Source organism: Onychostoma macrolepis, chromosome 21, assembly GCF_012432095.1.
Source record: "Onychostoma macrolepis isolate SWU-2019 chromosome 21, ASM1243209v1, whole genome shotgun sequence".
Taxonomy (NCBI): domain Eukaryota; kingdom Metazoa; phylum Chordata; class Actinopteri; order Cypriniformes; family Cyprinidae; genus Onychostoma; species Onychostoma macrolepis.
In genome coordinates, this window is record NC_081175.1 from 13,941,637 (window position 1) to 13,962,293 (window position 20,657).

The following is a 20,657-nucleotide window of genomic DNA, read 5'->3' on the forward strand; positions in this document are numbered from 1 at the left end:
TTTTTTGTTTTTGTTTTTTAATGGGCCAAAAGTCATGGGGGATGGGGGAATATACACACTGCAGGAATTTCATGTTATGATAGGCTACAACCTGTAGTATTATCTGCAGCTCGTTTTGCTTAATAGTGGCCTGGGCTTTTCACTATTGGAAAGCCAGAATCCAGTTTGGCAGGGTCCTGTTACTGGGCTTTAGGTTTTCCTCATTTGTCTTCAACTCTCAGGCTGTGATTCAACATCTACCTCAGGTATGTTTTCTTTGAAAGGGCATGCTAAAATACCTTTGTATATTCCGTAATTTTACACATAACTACATTTAGCGGAGGTTATGCTTACAGTAACATTAACACCAGTCTGTACCGGTGGACAGTATAGATTAAGGTTCTGTTTGCCTTTGACGCGGCGCTCGTTTCCGGTGTAAAATAAGCTAATGCAACAAGAAAGAGTGCTGTCATGCAGAACACGTTGTAAAGAACAAACCGTAATATCTTTAGCAATTTTGCTTTACAAGTTTTTTTTAATTATTGTTAAAGGAACAGTTCGCCCAAAAATGAAAATTGCATTGTTCCAAACCTGTGTGACTTTGTTTTCTGAGGAACACGAAAGATATTTTGGTAAATTTTATTGTATAGACAAAAGCACTGTTTTCATGTTCCACAGAAGAAAGAAAGTCTTGCAGGATGTTAATCTTTTTGGTGAATTATACTTTTACAAAATGTACAATGTATATTAAGATATTTCTACCAGAAAACAAATCTAAACCTCTGTATTCAATTTCAGAGCCATGGAGGCCATATATGATGTAGAGGTGACCACAGGCTCCATGACCCATGCAGGCACTTTTGACAATATATTCATTACTTTGATTGGCACGCAAGGAGTGAGTGAGCGGACCAAGCTTGACAGCTATGGAAGAGATTTTAAGACTGGAATGGTAAGATTTTTTTAAACATTTTATATGAATTTGAACATTTTCAAAATTTCAAATGTGCTCAGGAAAGTTCTGACTGAAATTAGCCATCGGTTTCTCTAACTGTTGCATTTTTAAACCTAGAAAGTGAAGTATAAAATGATTACTAGGTTCACTCTCGCCAACTTGCTGCTCATCAGACTCGAGAAAGATAATTTCATGTACTTGCCAGAGAATGATTGGTTCTGCTCTTTGGTAAATGTAAGAACCCCTGAGAAAGATGTGATCCATTTCCCATGCTATCGCTGGATGGGAGAGGGGGAAGTGATTGAGCTGCGAGAGGCCAAAGGTTTGTATTGTACTTTTTTTTTTTCTTAAGTCATGTTTATCATAAAAATATTAAGAACGCAACTGTTTTTGATAATAAGAAATGTTACTTAAGCAGCAAATCGGCATATTAGAATGATTTCTGAAGGAACATGTGACACTGAAGACTGGAGTAACGGCTGCTGAAAATTCAGCTTTGTTATCAAAGGAATAATTACATTAAAATAGAAAAGTTATTTTAAATTTGAAAAATATTTCACTTTATCACTGTTTTTTTAATAGTATTTTTGATCAAATGAATATAACCTTGGTGAGCATAAGAGACTTCTTTCAAAATAATTACCATAGTTGAACTGCAGTGTACATATTTTCTGTTCATCTGCATTTCAGTAACTCTTTTATATTGTCTGACAGCTACAAAAACCTATGAAGAAAAATATTCACAACTGAAAGAGCACAGAAAAAATGAGCTGAAGCATAACAAACAAGTGTACCAGTAAGTTTGTACCAGTAAGATGCGTCTTTGCAGTCATTTTGTGGCCTCTTCATTGGTTTAGTGTATATCTTTGTGTACCTTCTTCTTCCTCAAGGTGGACTGAGTTTAAAGCAGGTCTTCCACAGCATGCATGTTTTCAGGAGCCCCTGTCTGTTCCCTTAGTGGTCCGCTTCTCTTTCTCTAAAGACATGGACTCAGCGTTCAACTGCTCCACTGCGTGAGTCTCACCTAACATATATTAGTATAAGTGTTAGTAAATCCTGTCTGGTCATTTCTTTACACCAAAGATTAATGTGTCTTACAGGCTTGGTGAGATCAAAATGAAGAAATTGGCGAAAAAACCTGATCAGTGGGTTAAAATGGAAGACATGAAGACTGCCTTTTGGTCATCCAGAACTGCTGTCTCTGGTAAAATAGCTGCTAAAGTCATCTGTTTCACAGATATGTTGACATTAGAAGATGTGTTTGATGTTGAGGGAAGTAAAACTGTGACATAATTTGGTGGTTTTGTTATTGTAATCTTTAAATAATAGAATATGTGCAGCTGCACTGGATGGATGATGATTTTTTTGGATATCAGCTCCTAAATGGCTCCAATCCAATGATGCTCCGTCGATGCACTGAGCTTCCTCTGAACTTTGCCGTTACTAATGGTATGGTTCAGCCTTTTCTAGAGAGTGGAACTTCCCTTACTATGGAGATGAAGGTAACACAGTATCAAATTTGCTCTTTTGCACTCTCCATGCTCTCAAAATATGTAAGCAATTAACTGTTTATTTTTTTTAACTGAACAGCAAGGAAACATTTTCTTATGTGACTATAAAAGACTGGCAGATTTACCAACTCAGTTCATCAATGGGAAGCAGCAGTATGTTGCCGCTCCACTTTGCCTTCTGTACAAAAACCAAGTGGGCAAACTTCTGCCTATTGCCATTCAGGTACATTTGACGGGTTTCATTAACTTAAGACAATACCGGAATGGACTGGACCAAATAAAATATGTACATTAATTCTGGCATTTGTACATCTTGCTGTTAGTGCCCTCTAAATTAATTTTTTGAGAAGCAAAATTGCATAATATATTAAGCCTTGTATATCTGAATAAAGTATTTTTAAGTTTAAAATATTATTCTTAACCCACTGACTATTTCTTGTTTTTACATATAATTCTAGCAAAATGTATTGAGTTGTATCCTTAAAATAAAAAACCTTTAAAAAAATAAAAACATAAGAAAGAAATGGGCTAAATGTTTTTAATTCAGTTTCTATGTAACTTATTTTATTATATTATTTTATTTTATTTTTAAAACATTACCAAAAGCTTATTTCAAACTGCAATATCTAACTTTTTACCCCACATTAACCACTTTCATCAAAATAAAAAAATACTTAAAAATGATAAACAAACAAACAAATAAATCAGTCAATTAATAAAATGTAACATAAATATACAAATTTAAAATGATCTTAACAAAAATCAAGACAAAAATACTGATGTGTGGCTGTCTGACATGATTAGTCACATAATAAACGATGAAAATATTACTTTTATAGTTAATTTTACATCAAATTATAAACTGTGATTCCCATTCTGTTTTTCATTGCTGTCAGTTGCAGCAACAGGCATCAGAGGACAATCCAGTTTTCCTGCCAAGCGACTCAGAGTATGACTGGCAGCTCTCCAAACTCCATGTGGGGAATGCCAACTGTCTTGAGCATCAAGCATCTTTCTATCTGCGCACCCATCTGGCTGAGACCTTTTCAGTGTCAGTCATGAGAAACCTCCCAGCAGCTCACCCTATACACAAGGTACTCAAGATACACAATGTGTCAATGCACAGTTTGTTGCAGCTAGACTTCTTTCTAATACCTCTGCGAAAACACATTCGGGCCAAATAAATAAGTCCAGTCCATCAGTAAACATCTGAACAATGCATGACATTCTGCAATAACCTGGATCATAATCATCACTCACAACTCATGTATGTGCTTCTCTCAAAGTTGCTAGTGCCACACACTCGTTATACCCTGCAGATAAACACCCTTATTCGGAACAGACTTCTCGGTCCTGAGGGCGCTGTCACTCAGGTATTGATTCAGGATTGTTTTTATTTTCCTTTATTTACATTTTTTTACTTAGACTATTTCTTATATAATTTTCACTTCAGAATACTAGTATTGGAGATGAAGGGATGACCAATCTCATGAAGGCGGCACTTTCAGACCTGACCTACAGCTCTCTCTGCTTGCCTGAAGACATCAGTGACCGTGGACTAGAATCTATTCCCAACTTTTTCTACAGAGACGATGGACTTCATCTCTGGAGCTTCATAAATGAGTACGATGATTTTTAAAATTAAATTATAATCTATCTGTGCAACAGAAATAAAATAAAACAAAATAGACAAATTACTCAGATTTGCATCAAATCACTCCAGTTACGTTTCTTTCATGGCATCTTGAAAGCTTTGTGTGCAATACAAATCAGTTGCCTTCGTCGCTTTTGGTATCGCTTTTGTAGTTTTGTAAGGAGCATGGTGGAGTTTTATTACCAGAGTGACCGTGATGTGCAGCAGGACACTGAACTCCAGGACTGGATCAAGGAGATCTTCATCCATGGGTTTCTTGAGCAGAGCAGCACAGGTGAGTCAGACGATATGGCTTTGGTTATCATAGCTGTGATGTCATTATTTTTTTAATCATCAATATTCCTTTTCTTCTCATTTAGGAATACCTCAGTGTTTTAGCACAGTGGAGGAGGTCATTCAATTTGTGACCATGGTGATCTTTACAGTTTCAGCTCAACATTCAGCTCTCAGAGCAGGACAGGTAAGTTAAAAATGAACTTAAAATTATTCGACTTATTCTAAAATTTCATTAGGATCATATTAGGATCATATGTTTCATATATTCTATTTTGTTCCCCACATCTTTGCACTTAGTTTGACTATGGTAGTTGGTTTCCAAACGCCCCTGGCTCTTTAAAACGACCCCCTCCTACATCTAAGGGAAGCTCAGAAAAAAACACCCTGCTGGACACTCTCCCTGACATGAACACCTCTGCCTGTCTAGTATCAGTCTTTTGGCTCCTAAGCAAACCCTCAACAGATTTAGTGAGTGTTTCCTACTCAGTTGATTGGATTATCCCATTTTTTGCATATACCGTACTTGAAAATCCCTACAAATCCTCTCTAATCTTTTATACAGGTTCCACTTGGGCAATACCCAGAGGACTACTTTTGCCAGATGGCTCCCCAAAAAATGATCAGAGATTTTCAAGCAGAACTGTCCTTTTTTAGCGAGTCCGTCAATGACAGAAACAAAGGGCTACAAGTGCCTTACACGTACATGTGCCCTGATAACATCAGCAACAGTGTCAGCATTTGATACAGAGTGTTTTAATATACTTATACTTAATATAGCAATTTTACAATCATTTTTATATTTAAATGTTGTATATTTACTTGCTATATACTGTAATATTCAGATAAATACACATTTTCTTTAACTTTGTATTCACTGTAGATTGTCTCATTTGTCAATTGATTTAGAAACTAGGTTGAAACATCTAAAATTTCAAAATGATTCAATATATTCTAAAAAATACATATTTTTAGTCTCACTTGTCAATATTAGTGTTTTAAAAATAAACATATCAAAGGAAACTGACATTTAAAAAGGTCTTTATTTTATGGGCATGTGTGTGTTTTAGATTTGATAATTCCCTTTAATACTATCACTTTAAATGTATATACTTTCACAGCAATGTTCCTTTTAGAATTTAGTTACGGGAATATAAACTGTATCAAGTAATCTACATTTATTTAGATATGAATATGTTCTAATTGAATACAAAAGCCGCAGTACTAATATCCCAATGCAATGACACAGCTGTCCAAACAAAGTTGTTGAGCATTATAGTGTTTTAGCAGAATTTGTTCGTTACTGATGGAAAAGCGAATGCAGATCACACTGCAACACCTGGATGGTAGGCATTCCTCACAGATGATTTTTCTACCACCTCACTCTTCTAGCATGAGAAGTTCATCCCAGTATTATTGTGGGTTAAGTTCATCAATGCACCGCCAAAGGTTTTCAGTCTTTTCTGGAAAGTGGCCTTCTCTGATTTTCTTACTAATGTAGCGAGTTGTCTCCTCTCGTGCATTCTGGCTAGAGCTGGTAGGTATCTGCAGGATGTTCTTGAGCAGCTCCTGGTTGGCCTCCACAGACAAACCCAGCAGAAAACGGAGAAAGATGTCATAGTTGCTATTCTTGGAGTTTAATGCTTTGTCAACCGCACTCCTGAGTAAGTCTGTCAAGGAAACCTTCATGACCTTCAGCTTGCTCTGCTCAAGGACGTTCTTCCCATGTTTCTTGAAACAATAGAAAACATGAAGAGCAGCAAGGTATTCCTGAATGGTCGGATGAGCGAAGCAGCTCACCTTCTCTGTGTAAATCATGTACTTCTCTCTGTAAAACTCGGTGCAGAAACCGGTGCAGGCCATGGCAGGGTATGAATCCGGCAATCCAACTTCGTCCCAGTGCTCTTTCTCAATCTGAAACTCATTCTTCTCCAGCACGTTGTAGGACAGTTTTGCGAGCTTAATGAGCAGCTGATCAGCAGTAAGATCCTTGGTGTCTTCGGTGGGGTCGCTCTTCAGTTTCTCAACGGACAATAGAGTGTGACCATGGAGCATAATGGTGTACAAATTGGTAAGAGTTCTGGGCAGCTGTGCCGGGGATCGAAGAGACTGGAACTGCCGCTGCAACACTTTAGATGCCACCCAGCAGAACAGCGGCAAGTGGCACATAATAAACAGCGTCTTGGAAGACTTGATGTGCGCAATCACCTTCTCAGCAAGGTCTTGGTCTGTGATGGTCTTTCTGAAATAGGCCTGTCTCTGATCATCGGTGAAGCCACGAACCTCCAGAAGCTGGTGGACGTGTTCTGGGGGGATCACATCCAGAGCTCCTGCCCTAGAAATGATCCACACGTAGGCGTTATAGAGCAGGTTCCCCCTGATGAGGTTGGTCATCAACACTTGCACAGTTGTAGGCCTGGCCGCATCACACCAATACACCGTTCTCCGAAAATTAAAGGGGATTTGAGTGTCATCTAAACCGTCGCATATGAACATCACCAGGCATCCTTCAAAATCGAGAGTATCTATTTCCTTCATCTCTGGATAGAGGGTGCTGACTAGACTCATGAGAGTATACTCTCCTTCCAGCATCTTATTCAGCTCCGTAAACTGCAGAGGAATAAGAAAGAAAACGTCTGTGTGGACTTTTCCATCCGCCCAGTCGAGGATGAAGCGCTGCACTGCAAATGATTTGCCACATCCTGGGACTCCCCTGGCTAACACCGACCTTATGTGCCTTGACCTCACATTTTCCTGAGAAAATATGTCATTTCCAGTTAATGGCGTCCTGTTGACTTTGCCTGTCTCTTGGAGCTCTTCTATCTTTGATCTGAACTCGTGCTCACAGTTGATTGATGCATTAATGCCATCTGTAATGTAGAGGTCTGTATAGACAGACTCAAAGGGGACTGGTTGTCCTTGCTGACTAAAACCCTCATATACCATCTCATACTTCCTCTTCAGAGTCAATTTCAGTTCGTAGCGCACTTCGTCTGTGGAACATAAAAAGAGATATTTTTAAGGCAACGGTTTGAAAAGCGCTGTAATGTTTTGGAGAGGACAAAATGCTAATAACTTACTTCTTTTGCATAGTCCTAGCAGATATTCAGACAGCTTCTTAAAGTTCATGATATTAAAGAGAGCCAGCGTGATCTTCAGAGAGATCTCAATATCGCAAAGCTCTAACATCTTATCCACCAGATCCACAATATCAAGTCCATCCAGCGGATCACGGAAACGCTCTGGATATCGTTCCCACAGCAGTTTTTTGAAGTACTTTAATTCGTCCTCTGCAAGTTTCTTTAGGCAGCTTGTGAGGGCCTGTGATATAGCAAGAATGTTAGTGAAAGGCACTTATTGGAAATATTATTATTGCTTTGAATGAATGGTTGTAGGCCTCACCTTAAATGCAAAATCCACCGTCATTGCTGGATGCCTTTTCTCGTTTGGATCTACAACCAACTCTGGTTTTACAGGAGCAGGAACAGGTTGTTGTTTCACACCACCTTCCTTCTTGCTCTTCTTCTTTGTCCTTAATTTAAAAAGGAACAAGTTTGTTTAGAATATTTAGAGGACAATAAATGAAAAGATCCACTACTGTTAAAAATGTTGGGGTCAGTAAGATTTTTTTAAATGTTTTTGAAAGAAGTCTCATTTATTTGATCAAAACTACAGTAAAACAAACATATTGTGAAATGCTATTACAATTTAAAATAACACTTTTCTGTTTTTAAAATTTAATTTATTCCTGTGATGGCAAAGCTGAATTTTCAGCAGCCATTACTCCAGAAATCATTCTAATATGCTTGATTTATGTAATATTTCTTAATGAATGTATTCTAAAAATGAAAATAAGTAGATATTACGTATGATTCTGTACAATTTCAATGAAAATGTAAGCATCTTACAGTAACTATTTATATGAATACATTAAATACCGGTGAATATGGTAAAATAATATAGGCCAGGAATAAATTTCAACTCATTTCTTTTTACAATATGTATCATCTGCCCATCAAAGGATGCTCAACACCCATGACTAACATACAGTATTTATTATGACCTCTAAATTGTATACCAATGTATTGTATGACCATAGTAATAGTTCGGATGCATCATGTAGCTTTCACTCACCTTTCTTCAGCATTGCCCTCCATATTGATGTCCTCATCGTCACTATTAAACTCTTCACTGCTAGAAGCAGATGAGTCCCGTCTGCACAACTGAACCCTGTAGAAAGTCAAAAGTTGACTGACAAGAATGACAACTTCAGTCACAAGCACACAGAGAGCAAAGTCTCTTTCAATCTTTCAAATAAGTATAATTTTCACTCTTATAGTATGCTACTAATGAAAGCCTAAACTAAATCTTCAAAATGCTCCTGTATGAAGAACATACTGACTCTGCAACGACAAAACACAATATATAAAACCTGTCCCAGCGCATTCTTGAGGGTGAAATGAAGATGAAGTAAACTTACTGCGTGCAACTGGGCTCATGCTCTTCTCTTGTTTCTGACCAGCTGTCACTCTGCATGGAAGCATAACTGTTCGCAGGGGACTCTGCTCTCTCCACGTATTGTCTGGTGAAAACAATCGTTATAAATGATAGAAAAATAAAGATAGAAATACCATCTTGACTACGGCGTGTTCCTGATTTTACCAGCAGGTGTCGCACTTACACAACAGACAAGCATGCATGCGTCTCACATGTTCGTCAACATGGCTATTCCTTGCTGAACCCTACTACAAATATCAGATTACCGAAAACCATATTACCCCACAGGACCGGAGAAACCGAGGGTGAATGGAAGTGTCCTCTGAGGAATCATGTCGTCCTCTTCATCCCCATTTTCACTCCCGAAGGCGGAAGCCCCAATTCCTAACGGCAGACTGTTGTCTGACCCCATTTCTACTGCGTCGTCATCCATCTCGGATTTGCAAAGCTTCCCCGTTTGTCAGAAACAGCTAGGTGTTGTTACCCTGATGAAAGCGGTACATAAATATTGCAAAATTCATATGCCTTTAATTTGAGCAACCCATGTCTCTTCCTGTGGAAGGACTGCAGTACTGCGTTATGAACGCTAAACCTAAATATATATGTTAGAATAGGGTTTAACCCTTTATAAACCCTGGTTTAATAAAGTTTTACAGCAATTTGCTGTTACAGTGATATGCATTGTGGAACAATAGAGCTAGAATTGCAGTTAGTTGTTTAGCAACTGACAGCCAATCATAAACCGCGTCTGTGGTTGCGTAATTAAATATTCATGTGCTTTGTACACTCTGATACTCTGATATTTGTACTACGCAGTTTTATTTTTAGCGATTGGAAAAGAAAATAATAATAACAGTGATGGAAAATGCGTTAACTCTGGTTTTAGAAGACCTACATTTCTGCATAAGTAGTTATTAAAACAAGTTATACTGGTCCAGTCAATGTTGTTGGTCTCATGAACATGCAAACATTAGCCCAAGGTTTACCAATGTACAATGTGAAAAACACAAAACAAAACATTAAACCCGAATGCTAGAAAAAATGGGAGAAAATAATTATACTGTAGTAGAGAAAAGCCAATTGGTCACCTTGTAGACTACAATAAACCTTTTAATAGCACCTTATATGTAGTCAAGTGAGTTTGCATATACAGTATGCTACTACAAGAGCTTCAGAGACAGACTGAAGTGTAGCTATATTGGATGTCTAATGATTTCACCTTTGTTTATTTCTGTAGCAATGCTCCGCAGTCCTCTCGATTCACGCCTGGCTTCGCATAAAATTGCGGAAGACGGAACAAACCCAGTTGGTTAACTTTAAGTTAATTGTTTAGCATTAATTACTTTTATGATTAATGATTACTGGGTCCGTAAGCCAATTCAAGCCCGCATACGCTAAAGTTTATCAGCGAAAATACGTAGCAAAAGCGCATCAGCAGTAACGTTAGGCTATCTGATAAGAATCACTTTCGGTTTGAAGTTGTGTAGTCTATGTACTTCCCTGTTTTCTTAAAGAGGCAGGAGTAAGATTATTTAGTGATGTAGATTTTGTAGTTGTTACAGTAGACTACCTTTAGTGTCTCTGGGAACAGATAAAGGTTTTGATGTTTTGTTTTTCAAAAGTAGCATTGTTTATCGTTACATATAGTCTGTAATTTGCATAAGGTTTATTTTTGTGGCCTTTATTCAATAAATATGTGTATTTCATTATGGAATATTAAGAATATTTATTGGCTTGTAGTGTATTTTTTTCCCTTTCTATTTTGCTTACTGGCACGTTTTAAAAAATCTTGCTACCTATACCAGAGGTCTTCAACAGGGGCCTGACAATAGCCAAACAAAAATGAAAAGCCACAAAATATTGTATAAATAAAACAGGGGGTGCCTGTTCTGTCCTTCTATGCACTAAAGGGTCATGGCTGAAAAAAAGAGTAGAAGACCCTTGACTTATACCCTATTGACACTGCTGTGGTGAAGGACCCCATTTTGAGATTGTGTTGTTTCTATGTTTAAAAGGCCTGAAGTCCCACTGTGAATGGCACTGATCTCATATGCTGTAGATTTGTTGTAGTTGTTTAAGCCCTGAATTCTTGCTGCAGATGGTGAGTCTGAGTCTTAATGGAACAGCTCTTGAACCTTGATCCCTTCTCCTCCCCTTGTCCCTTAAAAGCCTCTTCTCAATACCCCTGCAGGCTGCAAGGAATCTCAACATCTGTCAGCAATGCACACTCCCCTTATGTTCCCATGAGATGTGAATCAACATAAAGCACTCTGTAAAATACATCTCTCTTCAGTCGTTTAGGTACTAATTTATTTAATGTATTCTTATATTGGTCCATGTGCATGAATTTAGTTTGTAAGTTGTTTAGTTAAATTATACATAGGAATATAGTTATTTTTTTTCAATATAATCACATTTCAGATCTGTATGGAATCTAATTGTAATCTAATGTTGTAATGTAAACATACATTAATAAAGAATTAAAGGTGCACTCCACCCAAAAATGAAAATTCTGTCATCATTTACCCCCTCATGTCATTCCAAACCTGTGTCTTTCTCTCTTTTTGAGAAACACACACACACACACACGGAAAAAACAAAAAGATATTTTGAAGAATGCAACCAAACCATTTGGTGATCATTGACGTCCTTTGTATGGACAAATAAACACTATGACATTTTTCAAAATATCTTCTTTTATGTTAGACAGAAGAAAAAGTCTTTTTGAAACAACAGAAGGGTGAGTAAGTAATGACAGAATTTTAATTTTTGGGGTGAACTATCCTGTTAATGAATGGCTACATAAACCAAGCTGACTTGTCTGCACATCACAGGGATTTTTCTTTGTTGAGCACTGTTTCTTTAAAGAAAGAGGCTTAATTGGGACAGGCTAGTGGCATGAAAGTCAGCCGACGGCATTGCATGTTTCCCCTTGAATGATCATGCACAAAGCCCTGACTATAGGTCACTTCAGTTTTGAGGACAGCAGGCATTTAAAACACCTTCTTAAAATGCATTTTCTAAATGGAAATCAACATTAAGTAAGATTTAGTATTCAACTGAATGCATATCTTCATAAAATTACATAAATATTAAGAATTTAGATTAACTAAATGATGGTCACTTCAGATTTGATGACAGCAGGCATTTAAAACGCCTAATAAAGATTTTAATCATGCATTCAATTGAATGCATTTCTAAAACTACATAGCCTAAATATTAATTATCATTTAGATTGTGTGTTAATATGTGTGCACCTAATATATAGCCTACACCATGGGTTAAAGGGATAGTTAACCCAAATATGAATATTATGTCACCCTCATGTTGTTCCAGACCCATATGACTTTCTTCCATTGAAGACACAAAAAGAGGGGTTAGGGACTGACAGTATCAGTCACCATTCACTTTTGTAGCATCTTATTTGGAAAAAAAAGGAAACGAATAGTGACGGAGACTGTCATTCTGTTCAGCATCTCCTTTTATGTTCCACAGAAGAAAGCATTTTCACTATCCCTTTAAGTAAGAAGTAGCCTAACGATTGATCGTTAAAAAAAAAAAAAAACTTAATCCAAGCATTGAAATAAAAAAGGCTTCCAAGTAAACAGTGACTCATTTGATTCTGCAAACACAATAAAATAATAGAGTATTCCAGTCCCAATACTACAGTGAGGGTGTATTTAATACTCTGGTTTGCACACAGCTCAATTATGGAGATGTTTCCGCTGCTTGGCCCTCATGACGGCTCATTTGCCAGAGCCAACGACTGGCAAGAATGGACGAGGCGCGAGTCATACGAGTGTGCGCGAGGGGCGCGCGTGCAGACTACTGTTTACTGGTAACAGCTTGAGACGAGGCACACAGCTGCGTGAATTCACCGTTGTCTGTCTTCTACTGCTCGATATATGGAATGAGGAATTGAGACATTAAAGGCATCGCAACGTGACTGAAAATGATAGAAAGGAGGATAAAACCTCGCGCGAGAGCAAGAGAAATCTAACGTTATTCTGACAGCTCTCTCACAAAGACCACTGCGAAGGAATGCAGAGCAATGCTTTGAACTTGAAAGACCACCAACGCTTCGTTTGCAAGAACCAGAGCAAAATTTGCAGGATAAACATGCAGCGGGTGAAAAACGGGCAGAAATCTGCTTGAGTGGGTCTGGAGTGTGCTGAAGAGCTTCTTTCGCACCTTTGTTTGGCAGCGTCTGCAAAAACTTCCACAATGGCTCTGGTCATGGAACCTGTGAGCAGGTGGTCAACAAGCCAGGTGGTCGACTGGATGAAAGGTATTCATTTTACATTCGTATGTATTTTGCTGTAACGATGGAGAAAAATACTGTATATCCAATTAGGATCGTATGTGAACATTGTTTGCGTTTCTAAAAATGCAAATGTTACATGCTTGTCAAGGCTTTGAGTGCGTGCAAGATTGAATTCAACTCGTTTTAAAGAAACATCACTGTGTATCAAGGCGCGACAGCGCGCGCATTCAAGCTGTCAAGCAATTAAGATATAATCTGTCGTACTGAGTTTATCACAATGGCTGTTGTTAACAGATGTTGATGTGCACGTGAAAGAAAGGTATTAGAATTCGTTTAAAATAATATTAATGAATGAAGTTGGTTGAGTAGTCGCGTCATCTCATCAAACAGAATGTAAAGTGACGGGTCACGTGGAGGCTGAGTGATCAGCTGGGACCCCTCTGGCAGTCAAAGGCTCAATGGCCCCACCATGGTCACTTAAAGTTCATGAAAATGGGTCTTTTCATGAACATTGGCTAATGAACACAATGTTGCTTGCACACATAAATGACACACCACTATAATAATGCAAGAAACATACATGTAACATAAACACACCCATGTGCATAAATAGTAACAAAAATAACTGTTTAAATAATACAAAATATAACCAAATAGGTTATTTTACAATTTGATTGTTATTTTATTTCACTGTAAAGTATGTATTTTACATACAAAATATACACTGTAAAAATATTTTTTAAGTTATAAATAAAATAATTATTTGAGTGTTTTACAAGAAAATACTGTTTCCTATATTTACTTCAAAATTTCACGTTTATTTCAATGTGTTACTTGCCGTTTACTTAAACAGTTTTTTTGTGTGTCTCACTGTTTACTAGTAATCTCTGAGTGAAAATTGTTTCTACACCAAATTTTTTCAGTGTATAATGATTAAAGTATTTCATGGTAAAATTACAAATACTGTCCGGTTTATACATTTCCACTAGCGTGTAATTTATTATTACCATTTAGGTTTTTATTGTATGATTTTTTATGATATTTTTTGTTTAATTAATAATTTTTTTTTTTATTATTAATATTATTTTACAGTGAAGCTTTTATGTTTAATTAAATTGCAAAATGTCTAATCCATAATGCAGCCTTTTCTGGCCAAAAAAAAAGAAAAGAAAAAAAGCCAGCTTAAACAGATGAACATGTCAACAAAGCATTCATATTTGTTTTATTTTTATGTCCCATTTTCTGTTATATGACAATATTAGAGGGGCATGAAAGGCAGTCAAATGATCCCTATACTAGAATTTGGTTATACAACATTAAACACAGTCATACTGTCCTTTGATTTTGTTCAAGAGGATGTGATTGGGAAACGGTCTCATTATGGAACAGATACATTAGGTCCTTTAGAGCACTAAATATCTTTGGCATTAGATAAGGTGAAGCCCTTAGAGAAAAATCATTTGGGTGTAATTGGCTGGTTTATTTAGCTCAGGAGTTCTAGATGAAGTGAGAAAAGAGAGGAAGACAGTCATTTGTAATTCAAATGAGGAAAATGTTCCACTTGGCTGAATGTTTTGCCTTTAAGTAATTATGTTTTTGAAAAAGGTAGATGAGCATCTCCATCTCATTCCTCCCTGTGAAGATTCACAAGATAGGAATTCGGTCCTCAATGTGTACGCTTGTGCGAGAATATGACTGCAGGTGTGCTTTTCAGCGGTAACCAGCTTCAGTAAACGAACAACAATGTGCACTTGTATGCCTGCACGTGTTATCTTGTTGTGTGGATGTCTTGGCTTGAGTTTTGTTTGTGTCAGATGGTGTGTGATGTGTTCGATTGGGTAAATAAGGTGATGGCTCATATGGATGATAATAAACTGTGCTTTAATGTGTTATTAACTTAGTTATTAACTTATTTATTTTGCTCATACACAGGAATATGGCTGATGCACATCAGATCACAGCCTATACATGCAATAAACTCATGTAGTCAAATACCTAGAGCTAAGGAACTGTATAAAGTACAAACATCCTTATATTTGTGCAAATCTGAACAGTTAAGGAAGGATAAGCGAGATGCAGGATGAAAAGGCAGTGTAGGAATCATAAAGAATTATAGCGAGGCGGTGTTACTCCCTAAGGGGATGCCAGAGAGGCTTTCTTATGGTGTTTGCACACTAAAAGCATGCTCACAAGTACACACCGTCGCTCTGTAAGTTAACCTCTTCTGAGGGTCACAGGGAATTTTAGGAAGCTTCAGACGTTTTCTTGACGTGGCCAATGCTTTGCTTCTAAAAAGCTGGAGAATTTTATTGGCATCTGTCTGTTATATGCAGAAAGAAACCCCGCAAGCTGCTGTATCAGCTGCTGAGACACACTGAGGAGCAGAAGATAACGTGTTTATGTGCATGTGTATCAGTGTAAGGCTGTGTTAAAGCCCCTATGGGCTGATGGTGTCTGTTTGTGTTCGTGTGATCATTAGAGCCTTCTGATCAGCAGCGTGCAACAATGCGCTCAATGTTTCGCACACAAATACTCAATCCTTGCACAACAAAAGAGAGAGTGTACTCAAAAGTGACAATTCTGTCATCATTTGATTTATTTGTCTAATTCAGATATTTTATAATGCGTTTGTTGTGCTTTTTGTAAGGCTGGGTGTTTACACAAATTTCATGATTCGATTTTAAAAAATCAATGTAATTCAGTTCCGATTGCGATTCAGTTCCAATCTTGATTAAGTATCGAAGTACATGTCACTTTTTTTCTCAAGGATAAAAAAATTGATGCGGTCACATTTGTGAAATTTAGGCAGGGTTGAGGAGTAACGGAATACATGTAACGGTGTTACGTAATCAGGATACAAAAAGCTGGTAACTGTAATTCGTTACAGTTAAGTCAAAAAACAAAGTCATTAGATTACAGTTACATTTACTAAAAAAATGGGAATACTATCAGAATTATAATGGTCTTTATTTAAGTAAGGAATAATTGACGACGGGCCGTTGAATCATTAGAAAATAATGATCTGAGGTGGTGATGCAGCCACGATGCGAAACAGACTAATGCAGTTATTAATTCAGTTTTGTGAGAGAGAGAGAGAGATAGTGTGTCACAGTAATGCAGTTAAATACAGTGAGTGAGAGAGAGAGAGATAAGGTGAAATTTAGTAGTTGAAAACTGTGTATTTTAGCACAGATTCCTATTGAAATTAATGGAATTTGCCTGCGAAATTTCGCACAGCATTGATAAATGTGACCGCACCTTAATGTAAACTATAAAGGGAACCCTAGTACATTTCTATAATATTTCTATAATATTAAAGGTTAAAATTAACACAGGTTTTGTAGTTATGTTGTAATGACTTTTTAATTATATAATTAAGTTTTTTATTATATATTTCATATTTTTTTTAAATATAAACATTTAAATGGTGGCTGTCCTAATAACTTGTTTTCATGAGAGTTTTTCAATAAATGAAATCAGTATTTCTAACGCAGCCCTACTTTTTTTGACGTTTTTGGAGCTTAGTAGTATTTGGTCACCATTTACTTTCATTGTATGCAAAAGAGCAGTGTGAACATTCTACCAATGCTCTCTTTTTGTGTTTTACGAAAGATTTGGAGCGGCATTAGGATGAATAAATGGTGACAAAATTCATAACTATCCTTTAGCAGCATTTATTAAGCTCACACAGCATGTGCAGCACGCAGTACAGTAAACCTATGATCAATGTGCATGGCTATATACTGCCCACGTAGCCTCACTGAGCCACACACAATGGCACAAATATGTTGACTAGGACTGCAATCATTTTGCGTGTCTGTGTCTCAGGATTATGTGCTGTATTTATGAAAGTGCATCTCTTCAGAACAATCTTTATGTATTTGACTTCTGCCTAGGTCTACAGCCGTGCATTCCCAGCAGCAAATCATATTTCCCTGTATATAAGCTTTGCATGTTGGGTGTGTTTTTGGTGTGGCTTGCGTGTTTGACATCGTTTGTGAAATGTTTGAAGGCACATGTTGATTACGGCTAGGTTTTAAAAATATTTAACTGGCATATGGATACAATTAAAAGTATGAGAAATATCTGAAGAAAATCAACTGTTAGTATCATGCACCCACTTCTGCCAAACAATTCTGTGCCATGCCTACTCATGCCCTGCTTTAAAACCCAACCTGTAACTAGTTTTATGATAGTAATGTGTAAACAATTAGTGAAATTAGTGTTAAAAAACAAAACAAAACAAAACTGGAAGCTGGTTGCCAAACATTCATAGTAAAAAAAAAAAGGCATTACTGGAGGCATTTTTGTAACTGTGTATTTCACAGTAACCGTTTCCATCTTTATCACAGTTAGCAACTTTGCTTTGCATGTTAAAATGTACTGAAAATGTACTGTCATTATAATAAAGGTCACAGTAAACATTTTGAGTTAAAGTTCATAAGTTCATTATTAATTAAACATGTATAAACCATATGCAATGGTCAGAGACATGACAATAAAATATGTAAATATTAAATGTAACATAAATGTGCATAAAATAAAGAAAAAACGTATCACTTAAAAAAATGTTGATAAAGGTAAATTGTATATTTTGCTTATGCTACCATTTCAAATATTTGAAGTCATTACGATTTTGAAAGAAATTAATACTTTTATTCGGCTAGGGTGCATTAAATTGACTAAAAGTGACAGTTAAAGACATTTCTGTCATGACAACTCTTGGAGGGATTGGCATGGTAATGTATATGACAATGTTAACGTGTTTGGTCTTGGCAGAATAGATCTGCTATGCTGCTGCTGCTGTGGCAGAGCAAGTACCAAGACTTGCTACTGCCAATAATGCTGCTGTGAGCATGTAAGTAATACTGCTGCTGCACCTGTAAAATAGGCTATATGAAATACCCCCCATATATAGCATACACGAACCACCTGTAGCAGATCTGTGCAGGTGGAGCTGGGGAAGGTGGAGGGTTTCTGAAGCGCACTGCTACTGCTACGGCAATCATTAGCCAAGTATTTGAATGTTGAGTAGCGAGCTCATTGGCTGCTGATACAAAAAGAACCAATCAGCTGCGCTATGTGACGATGTCATTATGTTAGTTAGACCTATTGGACTGCGCCATCTAGACTGTTTCATGACAGAACTTTGGATTTATAATGTTACAAAAGTTTTCTATTTCAAATAAACGCTGTTCTTTTTAACTTTATATTCATCAAAGAATTCTGAAAAAATTACAGTTTCCACAAAAACATTAAGTAGCACCTTCGTGGACATTAAAAATTCAGCTTTGTCATCACAGGAATAAATTACATTTTTAAAAATATATTGAAAATGGTTGTTTTAAATTGTAAAAATATTTTCAAACTTACTGTATTTTTTTTAATCAAATATATGCAGCCTTGGTGAATATTAGAGACTCAAAAAATCTTGAATGGTAGTATATTTTACCAAACAAACTTATAATATTTTTCGCTGTACATGGTAATGATTAACAAATTAACATTTTTTACATTATCGGGTTTTTTTGTTTGTTTGTTTTTTTGTCATGTTTTTTTAGTCAGTGGCTTCACAGGCAGCAAACAACAAGCAGAAAGATTTTTATTTTCATTTTTTGACTACTTTTGGGTAGTACAGTGAAGAAGAAATCACTGGCGGAAGCGAGGGGTTAATGGGATCAGGTCATGTTGTGGTTTGGATGCAAATCACATGTCAACCAAGTGGGTGCCTTGTCCCTAATGTGTCAAGTGCATGTGCGCTACCGCTGCACCACATCTCTAGCGAAAGATTTCATCTAGTAACTGTTACAGTTTTTAATATTTTTGTATTCATATTCTCTGTATAAATCCACGATGTACACAGTGTTTCCTGTTCCCATATTTACAGGTTTCCTAGCACACTGCGATTACCATGTTGCAGCTCTAACATTAGCATACGGTTCAGTGGTGATGCCCCCAGGTTATGCCACTGAGGGCCAGACAACAGCCTTCCCAGCGCAGAAGAGCCCTGTGACCTTCCCTCAATGCTCTTTTTTTCCTGCCCCCCTCAATGCTTCCTGTGACTCACTCCTGTGCCCCCCTCTGAGTAGTGCCATGGGCATTCTGAGCAGAATAATAGCAGTAAATCCAATAAAACTGCACACAATGAAGCTCAACTACAGCCTTGATCAAATGCATGTTGTATTAATCTATTTAACTAAACAGTTCAACAGGATTTCACACGTATTGGCCAGACACAGTCTTCTATGCTGTTTGTTGACAGACACTGTAAAATAACTACAGTAGCTGTGTGTAGCAGTGTGCAAATATCCAACAGATTCCTGCATTATACCCCAGATAAATAACATTATCTGTCTGGAAGTGGGATAGCAGTGTGTCGTCAATAGGAATAGTTCACCCCAAAATTAAAATTCTGTCAACATTTACTTGCGCTCATGTAGTTCCAAACCTGTAGTACTTACTTTTGAACAAGGGTGCACAAACGAGCAGTTTGAACTTATTTATACCACACGTGTTTTTATTTTGGTCGCACATACAAACCTGCGCTCCACTTATGTGCACCCCTGTCTATATAGATTTGATGAATTTTTATTTGTTTTAATATTAGTTGTTTTGGTGCATCAAGTTAAACTAAATTAAAATGAGTAATGTTGCTGAAATGTTGTAGCTGAAATAATTTAAAAATATATATATATTATTTTTAGTTAACATTTATTTTTTTCAAGTAAAAAAAATGTTTTTTTTTATGGTTTTAATTTTAGATAACTGGTAACGCTTTAGATAAGGGAACACTATTCACTGTTAACTAGTTGCTTATTAGCATGCATATTACTTGCATATTGGCTGTTTATTAGTACTTATAAAGCATATATTAATGCCTTAATTCTGCATGACCACTACTACTGCAACAACTTCCTATTACGCAGCAAACTGAGAGTTTATTGAGGGAAGACTCTTAGTTTATAGTGAATATGTGTTCCCAAATCTCCATTCATTGCATGGAAAGAGCAACCAGCACAGAAAGTACCAAATTTTCATTTTTGGATAAAATAACCCTTTGATATCTACAAAGCATTTTTATTTTACCTATATAACCAACGCTATCTCACGACCAATTCGAACGTATTTTACGAGGTGGCTAATTTGTACGAATTCATACGACCTCACTTGTACGATTTGTCTAAACCCCCGTGACAGGTAGGTTTAGGGGCGGGGTTAGGTGTAGGTCATTCGTACAAATTCATACGAATTGTGCAACTCGTAAAATACATACTATTTAGCAAAAATCGTATGAATTTGTACGAGTGTGATCGTACAAATTAGCCACCTCGTAAAATATACAAACTGATCGGTTGACTGATTGGAATTGATTGGTACGTGAGATCGGACTGATATAACTATCTTTATCTCTATGCATCTCAAATAAGCATCCATTGCTTAGAGAGTTACGAAGCTCCTGATCCCTCTTTCGGTTCTGGGCCACACTGTTTGCCAAATGATGGATTCAGGACAGTTTAGAGGTTT

General features: G+C 36.9%; 3 protein-coding genes across 9 annotated transcripts in view; 2 read left to right on the top strand and 1 right to left on the bottom strand.

Annotated features, from left to right (window-relative positions):
• Nucleotides 1-129: 129 nt before the first annotated feature.
• si:dkey-17e16.9 (hydroperoxide isomerase ALOXE3) lies at nucleotides 130-5,245 on the top strand. Of its 6 annotated transcripts, none has more exons than XM_058757728.1 (15): nucleotides 130-245; nucleotides 778-931; nucleotides 1,052-1,256; nucleotides 1,649-1,730; nucleotides 1,825-1,947; nucleotides 2,035-2,138; nucleotides 2,264-2,436; nucleotides 2,525-2,668; nucleotides 3,342-3,539; nucleotides 3,732-3,818; nucleotides 3,899-4,068; nucleotides 4,252-4,373; nucleotides 4,459-4,559; nucleotides 4,673-4,843; nucleotides 4,938-5,245. In XM_058757728.1, exons 2-15 carry the CDS (start codon nucleotides 782-784, stop codon nucleotides 5,115-5,117), a joined length of 2,010 nt encoding a protein of 669 aa, XP_058613711.1. In that variant the 5' UTR covers nucleotides 130-245; nucleotides 778-781; the 3' UTR covers nucleotides 5,118-5,245. The 6 variants fall into 6 exon arrangements, with proteins under 6 accessions (XP_058613711.1, XP_058613715.1, XP_058613712.1 ...); XM_058757729.1 differs by lacking the exon at nucleotides 130-245 and adding an exon at nucleotides 315-478; XM_058757730.1 differs by lacking the exon at nucleotides 130-245 and adding an exon at nucleotides 479-611.
• A 144-nt stretch (nucleotides 5,246-5,389) lies between these two features.
• On the bottom strand, nucleotides 5,390-10,342 carry nlrc3l1 (NLR family, CARD domain containing 3-like 1). Its single transcript, XM_058757727.1, has 7 exons — nucleotides 10,089-10,342; nucleotides 9,151-9,354; nucleotides 8,853-8,954; nucleotides 8,507-8,602; nucleotides 7,775-7,904; nucleotides 7,453-7,693; nucleotides 5,390-7,365 (listed from the first exon to the last, which is right to left on the bottom strand). Exons 2-7 carry the CDS (start codon nucleotides 9,300-9,302, stop codon nucleotides 5,786-5,788), a joined length of 2,301 nt encoding a protein of 766 aa, XP_058613710.1. The 5' UTR covers nucleotides 9,303-9,354; nucleotides 10,089-10,342; the 3' UTR covers nucleotides 5,390-5,785.
• A 2,292-nt stretch (nucleotides 10,343-12,634) lies between these two features.
• The window catches only part of cnksr2b (connector enhancer of kinase suppressor of Ras 2b), a 38,035-nt gene continuing 30,012 nt past the window's right edge, over nucleotides 12,635-20,657 (top strand). For both annotated transcript variants that reach the window (XM_058758166.1, XM_058758167.1), the window contains exon 1: nucleotides 12,635-13,157. In XM_058758166.1, coding sequence (XP_058614149.1) covers nucleotides 13,094-13,157 — 64 coding nt within the window. In that variant the 5' untranslated portion in view covers nucleotides 12,635-13,093. The remainder of the gene's footprint in view (nucleotides 13,158-20,657) is intronic.